The sequence below is a fragment of the Doryrhamphus excisus genome, linkage group LG15, assembly GCF_037039965.1.
Source record: "Doryrhamphus excisus strain RoL-2023G ecotype Guam linkage group LG15, RoL_Dexc_Guam_v1.1, whole genome shotgun sequence".
Taxonomy (NCBI): domain Eukaryota; kingdom Metazoa; phylum Chordata; class Actinopteri; order Syngnathiformes; family Syngnathidae; genus Doryrhamphus; species Doryrhamphus excisus.
The window spans coordinates 7,716,695-7,728,275 of record NC_136371.1 but is presented as its reverse complement, the minus strand read 5'-3'; the positions used below and the strand labels follow the sequence as shown (position 1 = coordinate 7,728,275).

At 41.6% G+C, this 11,581-nt stretch overlaps 1 protein-coding gene across 30 annotated transcripts in view; it reads right to left on the bottom strand.

Annotated features, from left to right (window-relative positions):
• Positions 1–3,355: 3,355 nt before the first annotated feature.
• LOC131104498 (R3H domain-containing protein 1-like) overlaps positions 3,356–11,581 on the bottom strand; it is a 29,477-nt gene continuing 21,251 nt past the window's right edge. For 6 of the 30 annotated variants that reach the window (XM_058051748.2, XM_058051749.2, XM_058051741.2 and 3 more), the window contains 8 exons: positions 9,768–9,925; positions 9,521–9,657; positions 8,272–8,375; positions 6,604–6,788; positions 6,084–6,231; positions 5,051–5,148; positions 4,877–4,961; positions 3,356–4,209 (listed from right to left, as the gene is read on the bottom strand). In XM_058051748.2, coding sequence (XP_057907731.2) covers positions 4,139–4,209; positions 4,877–4,961; positions 5,051–5,148; positions 6,084–6,231; positions 6,604–6,788; positions 8,272–8,375; positions 9,521–9,657; positions 9,768–9,925 — 986 coding nt within the window. In that variant the 3' untranslated portion in view covers positions 3,356–4,138. Of the gene's footprint in view, positions 4,210–4,876; positions 4,962–5,050; positions 5,149–6,083; positions 6,232–6,603; positions 6,789–8,271; positions 8,376–9,520; positions 9,658–9,767; positions 9,926–11,581 lie in introns of those variants that run through there. The other 24 variants (XM_078796491.1, XM_058051745.2, XM_058051742.2 and 21 more) reach the window with 24 other exon arrangements.

Genomic DNA, 11,581 nt, shown 5'->3' with positions numbered 1-11,581 from the left:
GTCTACCTGCTGTGATGTGGTCAGTAATGGTGTCTTCCGGTCAGAATGACGTTAGTCATTCCATTCGGAATAATGATCCAAATATCCAAGATAAACCTCACCTCGGTTTGTGTTGCTGTGCTCGTTATGTGTGTGGTTGCAGTGTACAATGTATGTACATCTAAATTGTAAATACACAGAGTAAACAGTCCCCTAGCCTTCCAAAGCACATCCTCTAAATGGTTCCCATGGGTACCAATTACACGGTGTGAAATGGAAAGTGCTGCACCATGACAACACTTGCATAGTGCATATTGTGCTTAAAGATCTCCCATTGAATACAACACACCCTGGTTATTTATTATTACGCTCCAGCGGGAGCGTCTACGCTATTTAAGTCTCTTTAAAAAGGATCATGTACAAATACAAGCTTTAATGAACGCCACAAAGTTCTATTTAGAATTTAAAAAACAATGTTTTCATGGTTTCAATGGTTAGTCGGACATACTAAAGCTAATAAATGCTTGGGTCACACTTAGCAGCAACAACTGCAATTAAGTGTTTGTGATAACCTTTCCAAGGTCGTGCCACAGCATCTTAGTAGGATTCAGGTCAGGACTTTGACTAAGCCACTCCGAAGTCTTCATTTTGGTTTTCTTGTGTTTTTGGATCATTGTCCCGGTGCTGAACCCAAGTTGGTTACAGCTTGACGTCACAAAAAATGGCCAGATATTCTCCTTAAGTTTTTTTTTTGGTAGACCATCACACTACCACCACCATATTTGACTGTTGGTATGATGTTCTTTTTCTGAAATGTGGCGTTTTGGTCTTGGAACTCTACCATGCAGGCATTTTTTTGCCCAGCATCTTTCTTATGGTGGAGTCATGAACGCCGACCCTAACTAAGGCAACTGCAGTTTTTTGGATGTTGTTGTGGGGTCTTTTGTGACCTTTTGGATGAGTCGTGACTGCACTCTTGGGGTCATTTTGGTTAGCTGGCCACTCCTGGGAAGGTTCACCATTGTTCCTGTTTTTTGCCATTTGTGGATAATGGCTCTCTCTGTGGTTTGCTGGAGTTCTAAAGCTTTTGAATTGTTTTTTTTTCACCGATGAATAGCGCTCAATCTCAGTTCCGTTCAGTTCACACTGTGGGTTCAGTGCCCGACAAAACGATGTCGCTCAACTGGCCTGGTAACACCTCGGGATCTACTGGGAGGAGTTGGACAAAGTAGTCGAGGAGCGGGACCCCCGCAACCCAACCTCAGATAAGCGGAAGAAGATGGATGGACATTTGGAATACAACGTGTTACAATGAAGTTGAGATTGATAAATCTAAATAAATACATTGAATAACATGCAAGAAAGGATAAAATAATATGGCTCTATAATTTTAAACTATATTTTCCCCCCAAAGGTCAGATTTTTTTTTTTTTTTTTTTTTTTTTAGTTTAGTTTATTCAGTCATGACAACACCAAATATTGTACACAATATTGACATCAATAACATAATCACAAAATCAAAATTCATGTGTTGAATAATAATGACTGAAAAGGCATAGGCAGAAGCAAACTGCTTATAAAAGCCTATCCTATAATTTCAGCTTTTTAGGCTACCAACCTCCAGAAAAGCAAAGAAACAACAACAGAAAATTAATCACACTTATAAACTTCAAAAATAGCTTTACAAACCATTTTCTTAAAAACCAAAAAGGAATGACATGTTTTTAAATTTATGTTGGCATCATTCCAGAATTTAACTCCAGTGATGGAGACGCATCTCCTTTTCATACCTTTTTTAGCTTTTTGTACAGTAAATTTACAAACACCTCTGAGATTATAGGGACTCTCCTGAAATGAAAAGAACTTCTGTATTGAGTCAGGGAGCGTTTTTGATTTTGCTCTGAACATAATTTGCATTATTCTATAATAAAACAAATCGTAAAATTTCATGACATGAGAATTTAGAAAAAGTGGCTCCGTGTGAGCATAATAGTCAGCCTTATTAATGATACGTATTGCTCGTTTTTGCAGTTTTATTATTGAATTTATGGTGCTTTTAAAAGTGGATCCCCACAATTCCACACAGTAAGATGTGTAGGGAACAATCAATGAATTGTAGATCAAATGCAAAGCCTTGGAATTCAATACATATCTGGATTTATAAAGGATTGCAAGTGATTTTGACATTTTCCCTTTGATATATTCAATGTGTTGTTTCCATGTTAACTTTTGATCAATGACAACCCCAAGGAATTTAGTCTCAGAAACTCTTTCAATGTCAACATTACAGATTTTCAGTTTAACATTACAATCGCTTTCATTTAGATTCCCAAAAACCATAAATTTTGTTTTCTTAATATTTAAAGATAATTTATTGACATCAAACCAAGTCTTGAGATTTTCCAGCTCCATTTCTACACAACGCAAAAGTTCCTTTAAATTCTTACCAGAGCAAAACAAATTGGTATCATCTGCAAATATTACATATCTAAAAAAACCAGTTACATTGCAGATGTCATTGATATAGAGAATGAACAATATTGGATTTCTCCTTTTTTGCTGAGAATATTAGTTTTAGGAGCAGTTTTTTTTCTTAATATATATTTTTAGCCTGTATTGGAATTTTTACATTTTATTTTGACACGCGAAACTGTTCATCCACCCTTGTAGTTACGCCTTCTGCCCACCGGGAGTCGCTGTTTCTTTAAAATGACGATAAAGACTATGCTGACCTTTTCGTTCAATTTTCTGTTTTGGATCATTTGAGCTAATACATATGGGATAGAATGGAATTTTTATCTTAACTTTCAGCATATATCCAAATTAAACAGTATACATCTATTGCGGTAACCTTTTCTCAATGGTTTACCCAAACGTTTTAGTCAAGTATCCCTTCCGACCTTCCGACATTTGACCTGAAGCCATGTACACCCCCCCCCCCCACTCCCATACACTTCAAAAACATAAACCTTATGTTCATTAACCTGAAATATTAAACATAATTCATTTATTTTATAATAATTCCGGTGAAAAATGTGTATTTAGCATAGTGACAACTTATTTATTGATGACACAGAACAAACAACTTACCTCTGACGACTTCCTGCTGTTGTGTCTGAGGCGTTCATGTGCACTCGTAATTTTGATTGTTAGGCGCTAATTGTTTTTAATGTAAACACAGTCATTTTTCAAGGTGTTCTGAAGAAGTGAAAACAAAAATCCAAATTAATGCTTATTTTCTATGCAGTAAAAAGAGCTATATAAATATAGCTATAAATATAAAGCCTATTTGTTGGCCTGAATGTTGGCCTCATTTCAACAGAATTAGATTTTTCCTACTACAAAATGCTGGGGGGTGAAAAAAAGGGTCAGTGTGTGTAGTGAAAACGTTTATTGATTTAAACAATCTCCAACACACAACTGTCATACACTCCTAAGTCACACCAGAAAAAATTCCAAGGAAACCGAAGCTAAGGAGAGAAACAAACCTGCTTGCATTTTTCATGTGCATACAAACATTTGAATGAAATTAAAACTGACAAAAATAGGGTGGACCTGGTTGAGTGCAACAAAACTAAATCCAGCTCACTCATCACTTCAGTGCAAATGCAACAGTCACCGTGAAAGTGACTTCAATTCGATACGAGATATATATATATATACACATATATACTCAGGGTTATTTATTGTATGGCCGCATTGCATAATCGCTGCTCCCGTTATGGGTGAAAACAGCTCCTGCTAGGACACCAAAAAGAGCCGTTTTCATGATTCTAATTTCAAATGGCTAATTTTCAAAAAAAAAACAAAACAAAAACAGGCGTTTCCACCTTGCAGGGAGCCGTTGGCCGGGTGGGGAAATGAAAGGATAAAAATAAAGTAAAACAAGAAAACATTCACTCCTCAAACGATGATACTGTTCGGGGACGTGAGGCGCTGAGGCGGTCCAGACTGAGGCAGCAGAGGTTGGGAGGTGCTTTCACAGGGTGCTCCACTGATGCGCCAAGAACGTAGCAGCGAGGTACTTAGGTACGAGTTCTGCTGTGGTAAAGAATAGTGTTGAAGTGGGGGGGGTGTGGCACAGGTAGAGAAGGTGTTGCACCACCAGGGTTGACGTTGCGTCAGTTCACCCCGTTCGCAGACGTTTGCCGGGGAGGTTTCACGAGTCCATCTCGCCCCCCCTGCCCGCTTCTGGAGGATCCATCACTTTCAAGATCTGACTGCTCACTGCTGACAAACAGCCAAATAGACAGAAAATAAAACAACTGTCATGGCTGGGGAGGAATAAGCAGACGTGTACCAGGGGAGGCTTCAACAAACCGCTGCTGTCAGCATCAAACGTGTGAGATATCAAAATACTTGATTACGTATTCAAAAAATGCACAAATGACAAGTCGGGGGAGAAAAAAAAAAAAAAAAAAAAAAAAAAAAAATATATATATATATATATATATATATATATATATATATATATAAAATAAAGTGAGTGAATGTGGCGCCCAGTGGGCTGCCTCCTTGATTGTTTGAGCGAGATTGTTGACAAGCACACCTGCAAAAAGCAGAAAATGTGTCGGCGAGTGCAAAAAATATGACACGGTATTTAAAACCATCAGCACAAATTCATTCAGGCCCCAACGCGGGCGGCCGATTCTACCGCCAGGTGCAAAATCTGCCCTCCTTGTCGTTTATTCTGCTTACATCCACCTTTTCATCACGTAGACAGGCAGCAGGTCTCGACACAATTAAAAAAAAAATCACGGTTAATTTGATAAAGACACCCGATGAGGTGTATTTTTCTTTATTCAGCATAATTCCCTCAAATATGGAATCATCAGCATCAACATACAATAACCGCTGTGTTAAATCAATTCAAGCCTCCCTCTGGACGTCATATTACCTGCTTCACCTACACTGTGTTCTGAAGGTAAAGACTTTCTGCTGGCCTTCCTTCCATGTCCGCTACGCCAAACCCCTATTGGAGCCTGAGGAGAGAGGCGGAGTCACGACATGCTCAGAGTAAATAGCGGTACATTGTTCTGAAGGCTATTTGATAAGAGAACGTGTGTCTGACCTGATGTTTGGCCAAAATGTGTGCCGTGTGGATGAGCGGAGGTCGGATGGCGTGTTTGTACTGCAGCGGCTGACCCAGCAGGGAGTAGTGTGCTTCACCTACGTGTTCACAAACACTTCTATCAGTCACTTTTAGCACTTTTAAGCCATAAATATGGCCACAAGGTGGCAGAAGTGCATTTAATAAGCGCTGGGGCAGGGATCATGTGAATGGAAGAATCATACGTGACGGCAAGGAGGAAAGTGTGGGGAGTAAATCCAATGTTATGAGGCCAAGATTAAACCATCTGCATGATTTGGCGGCTCCTCTCGCATTCACTTGCCAGGCTTAAAATACATGCAAGATTTTATGCTACCGATACCGATCATCGATGAGTGAAATCAGCCGATACCAATGATGTGCTATATATATATATATATCACTATATTGACAGTTACTATGGTACCCATTATGTCATTGTATGGTCATGTCACCTTGTACTTCTTTTTAAAATTAAAATATAAAAATTAATAAAATAAATTAAAAAAAACAAAAAAAAATTATATTAGGAAAGCAGGAAGTGAACAAATGTAACAGTTACTGACTGTAAAAGTACCAGATGGAGGGGTAGGATTTAATAAGCTTTGCTTCTTCCTACTTCTCCTATACTTCTATCCCAGCTGTTTTCAGGCAAGAGGCGGGGTACACCCTGGACTGGTCACCAGCCAATCACAGGGCACATATAGACAAACAACCATTTTTCTTCTGTAAAGTGTCTTTGGGTATTTTGAAAAGCGCTATACAAATAAAATGTATTATTATTATTATTATTCACACTCACATTCATACCTATGGACAATTTGGAGTCGCCAATACGTATATCACTATATTGACAGTTACTATGGTACCCATTATGTCATTGTATGGTCATGTCACCTTGTACTTCGGTACATGACCAAAAACAAACAAACAAAAAAAAAATATATATAAAAATTAATAAAATTAAAATGGTTGTGTTTTGAGTGAAGTTTGGTTAGCAGGAGTCCTCGCTGACCTTGTCCACTGGGGCAGAAGACTGTAGGGAGCTGCAGTTGGTGCTGGTGGGCCATGACCGGGATGGACGAGATGCCTGTTGGGAGACCCTTGACTGTGGGCGACTGGCCCGGTGAGGGAGTGAGTGCCGGGGACGAGGGCGGGCTGCTCTACACACAACACGTCGGTAGTGGGGTCGGGGAAAATGAGAAAAACACAAACACTTTCATTCAAAAACAGATTCCTATTGTTTTTTAGTCTATTATGCACAATGGTCTGTCCCTTCATGTAGCGCCGCTATACACATTAGCTGCTCTAATGTACCGTTGCAGCCGTCTGCTTTTGGGTTAAAATAGCTTTCTCTTGGAAGGCGCTAATGTTCTTCTAGCATCCTGGCCCATGTATTGTTAGAAGCTATTGACAGTGATTTGGCAAAGTTTAGCTACTAATGCCGGTTGTGGTTGAAATAAATGTAACCATGAACCAGTTGGAAACATTCCCCTTCCGCTACCGATGCGGTAGCACTCATGCAGCGCTTGTACCTGTGTGTTGTCATAAGGGGGGGGCCGTTCAGTCGGTCGGTGGCTGCGCTGGTGCTCAAGGCCCAGGTGTTTGTAGCTGGGCTGCTTCTGCTGGCAGGGGGAAGGGGTGTGGGGCTGCTGGCAGGGGGGCGCTGCCATTTGCAGCATCACCATACTGCTGCCAGGGGGCGGGGGCAACAACCCTGCTGATGATAAATAAATAATAATTTAAAAAAAAAAAAGGCTTCTGCAGTCAAGATTATTTTTGCTCGGCTGGTAATCAGATTTCCTGTACAATGTTTAGCATTTTTTATCAACACACCCCCCCATCACACAATCTCATTAATGCATCCAGGCTGAAGTGTGTTTGTTTGCGCAAATGTGTGTTTGCTCAAAAGCTCTTTTCCAGCAGTTTTGTTCACCTACACACGCCATCCGTGAAAACAGCAGCACTATTAGCCGCTCAGCAATTAGATTTTAAGTGCCTCGATTATAAAAGCACATCCGTAGGGGCGATAATTGAGTCCTTCACTTTTTTCCTGATAAATCTTCTGTGATGATCTGGAAGATCCAATTACCTAATTACTTTGTGCTGCGTGAATGTGACTGGTGGGTCTTTTGGGGGGGCTCCATCTGCTCCTTGACCTCAAAAAAAGATATCGTGTTACCAGGTACAAATCCCATTCTTAACGCCAATATTGATTCTGAAAATTCATCAGCTAATAATAGAAAAGGACAGCGAAGATTCCAGACTTAAGCTGTAGATTATTCCCATCCTTGGACTAGCCAATTAAAAGTGTTACTGGAGATACTGGTGGTGAGGCTGGTGTGTGACCTTCAAATGACCTCATTACTGATGGGATAGGAATGATGGCTCCCATCCGTGCGCTACTCAGCATTCATACAAATAAAACAAGGCCATGAGGGAGGAGACGGAACATAACCATAAGCATGGAGCACACGGGTGTCAAACACAAGGCCCTGGGGCCAGATTCGGAAATAATGAATGTCGAAAAGGACACTTTTTATATTCCTACATATTCATACATCTTTTAGGGTTTTTTTGCATGACAGGAAAAAAAGACTGCACAATAAAAGAGCTCTATGTTCAAGCAGTTGAAGATATAAAAACAGCCACCAGAAGTGTATTTGATAAGAGCCTACCAAGGATTTTTTGCATGTATGAACACTGAACAGCAAGGAGGAAGTAAGAGAGCGAGGAGGAGGTTTCGCACACGAGACATTTTGATGCATGTACAAACAGTTTAGAGTTAAAAAAAAAAGGTTATTTTGATGTAAAACAACCCTTTGTGTTGTTTATGTTGTGGTGAAGTCATTTTCAAGTGTAATATGCACAGTTTAAACGGAATCCTGAGCCTGGCACGCATACATTTTTACAATCCAGTAAAGATGATTTCATTAACGGTGACTCGGTCATCGCTATGAAGAAAAACGTGAGCACATTGAATAAATCTCCAGAGCGACAAATATGAATACAAAGTTAAATTTACTGTATATTGATGCAACACTTTTTTTTCCTTTGTGATGCATTAATGGCACTCAAGGTACTTTCAATATTCCACACATCAAACAGCATGTCTCAAATACTTTTTGCTTCCAGCTGACATCTTTCAACGACTTTATTGGTGGTTTCTACAGGCAAATAAGGTTTTTAGAGGGGAGGTGTACCTGTGTACTGCTGGCCTTGGTTCTGCTGGGCAACACAGGGGGGTGAGTTCTGAGGAAACTGGAGCTGCTCCATCATTGGGGAGGGGAGGAAACTTACAGTGGAACTGTGAAGGAGCATGCACACACACACACACACACACACACACACACACACGTAACATCAGCTTTATTATGTGAAGTTAAAATCTATATTCAGAATGTAACAGTGTTTAAGCCAATTAAACTATGCGTCTAACTCCGAGCAGATTTCATCAGAAAAAGTAGTCGAGGCAACCTGGCATCCATCTCCAGGAGTTCAGCAAGCTCAACATTACAGCTGGTGTGCTAAATTTGAAATTGAACATAAATCTCTTTGCAAAGCAGGCGCTCGGCTCCGTAAGCAGCCTGCCTTGGGGGGGACTCGTGTACAGCTGGCGCAATGTAGGCTGCAGGTGGACAGGCCGCCCCTCGTGGGAAAAGCAAGGAGAGTGGTTCCTATGCTAGCGCATAAATCATTTCAGCACACACCGTCCTGCTAAAAACAGCCTCATTTCACACCCGAGACAATGAGAACGTGACCTCCCCTGTGTGTGCGCCTCCGTCTCTCGCTGGTGACGACCGGGAACATGGCCGTGCGCACGTCTGGGGTTTGTTGCGGATACTGTACCAGTGTGTGTGTGTGTAATGGTCCCAGAAGTGCTACACTCACCGATTTCCAGATTGATTGGGCCCGTGGAGGTGGAAACTAATTACGTGTTTTGCTTTGTGTGAACTAGATCTATCAATCTGTTATAATGAGTGAGAGCCCGGCGAGCCGCACTACTCCACAAGAGCACGGCGATGGGGAAAAAGTGCCAAAAGGCTTATTGGAAGAGGTCTCAACAGTAAAACGAAGACGCGGCACACTTAAAGCATTAAGGTGATGACATCATGAACACCTTTGCTCAAGAGGTGCTTTTGGGATTCACCCCATCAGACCTGTTATGTCTATAAATAAGAGACCACTTCACTGGCAAGGGCCAGAGTCACCTGCAAATAGGTTTCTGGGACACACCATAGAAGAATCCACTTGTTTTAAATGGATGAAAATAAACCAAGGAGAGTTCAATATCAGCGTCATTTGACTTAAGGGAATTTTGTCTGTTAAATGAGGAAATAAATTTGGGATTTCAATCTAAAATAATTTCCTTCCCCTCTGGATTTCTATGCATTTATAGGGCTGTTGTTTCGACCAGGAAGTGTGTGTGTGTATCAGTTTTTGGCTCGCTACCTCATGGTGGTGTGCTGGTTTGGAGGAGGGAGAAGGCTGTAGCATGGCTGCATGCTAGCAACTGCCACCGCGCCCTGTCCTGGCTGGCACGACACCAACATTGGCTGCTGGTGCGTCTGATGTGGCACGGACACCTGCTAGGAGCCAATGAAAAAAGAGGTTTAAGTCAATACAGCAACAACGCAAGACAGTCTGAAGTCAGTCACTCAACACTCTGGTTGTTTTGGAGTCTGACATGGAAAAATACCTGATAGGACTGCACTGGAGAGTACTGAACCATCATTCCTTGCATTTGACTGCCAATATTGCTTTGCTGGGCACCAGTGAGAGCGAAGTTCGGTGTTTGCTGTACACCTACTACGGTCTGGTAACTGGACACAGGGCTTGAAATCACAGGCTGGTGCACTGACAAAACAAAAACAGGAAAATACAGAGGAAGTGTTAAGGATGAAGTGCTTTGCTGGTAAAAATAAATAAATAAATAAATTCACACACAAGGACGGCGGCACATTAATAGAGGAACAACATAGGCGGAGACTGTGTGTAGCGAGTTGAGCTGTTATAGCGAAGCACGCTGGAGGCACTGGAGTAAATGAGAACGTCAATATATTTGATTTAGCCTGCAGTGGCCTGAAACAGCAACCTGAGTGACCAAACAGAAATGGGAAGAAAAACATCAATTTCATATTAGTGGTTAAAACACCCAAGCAATCAGACCAGCTGACCATTCTCCCAAATGGCGCAAAATGGTGGCACTCGCTCCTTGCCAGAGGAGGAGGAGGAGGAGGAGGGAGCACCTAAATGTCAAGGTGACAAGGCGAGACATTTGAAAATACAGTCCCCCGTGGCACACGTGAGGTGCTCCGAGCAACAAAGGGAGAGGACATCCTTTTGTGAAGGTGTCTTTGCAGTCTGCCACCCTGGGAGAAAAAATACAATGAAACAATGGAAGCGCCCCACGAGGAGCGGCTATTTTTATCCGCCCATGTCTCCCCACTTTCCCACACAAACGGAGCATGAAATGACCGCAATATTAAATGCGCCAGATTTATTCCATTTCAGCAGGCAGCAGATGATTGTGCTTCTTCAGACGCAGATAATGGCCTACGGTCTCCTTGACGTTTTTGAGGGATGTCAGTTTGTAGCTGATGGATTAAATCCATCCACTAAACTGAGGTGAAGATTGATTTCTCCTTTACTTTTGTCCCACCACTGGCAACATGGCTGCAGGTGAAGACTGAGGGGCTGAAAAAGAGACCGGTTCACTGTGAGATTCATATAAGCCTCTCAGACAGCGTCCCGGCCCCGTATCCCGCCTCTCATCAGCGCTCTTCTTCACAAACAATACTGGGAATCTCTTTTAAAAAGGTTGGGACAGGATGGAAAAACTTTTACCTCGTCATACTTTCATCTTGTCCATGTGTTTGGTTTTTTTCTTCCAAAAGACAGACAATACAGTTATAGTTCCCCGGGAAATTATTGATGTTTGGACTTTTGAAGGTCATTCTCATTTGTTAGCTGTCAACCTACCGATTCCGCCAGCACAGGGAAGAGACTACTAACGAAGAAACACTGCTGCATGTATGGTATCGAGAGAGCGCGGGGTTGAACAAAAGGTCTTACAGGAAAGCATGGAGGCAAATAAAAGAGAAAAAGATACAGAATCTTCAAGTGGCCTGTCCTTCAGAGACATCTAAAAGGAAACAATTGGTTGTCCTTTTGAAAAGAACCATTGCCTGAGAATGGGGTCTCTCCCTTTTAAAATGAACATTTCAGAAGAAGTAAATACAACGTATGCATGGCGCCCGAACCTTCAAGGAAGCCACTGTTGCTTCCAATGACTGTGAGATTCATGGCTGGTGAGGCATGGAGTCAGATTCACATATAGGGCCTCTTCAGAGTGCTTCACCTTTTGACTTTACAGTTTACAGTCCCATCAGCTAGAATAATAATGCCACACAAGTCATCATCTTTCGGGAAATATTTTGGCAACATGCTAAGAAACACGTATGCCTCGTCTCCGTATTTGATCTGAAAATGCAAAAATTCTTTTACTTACTG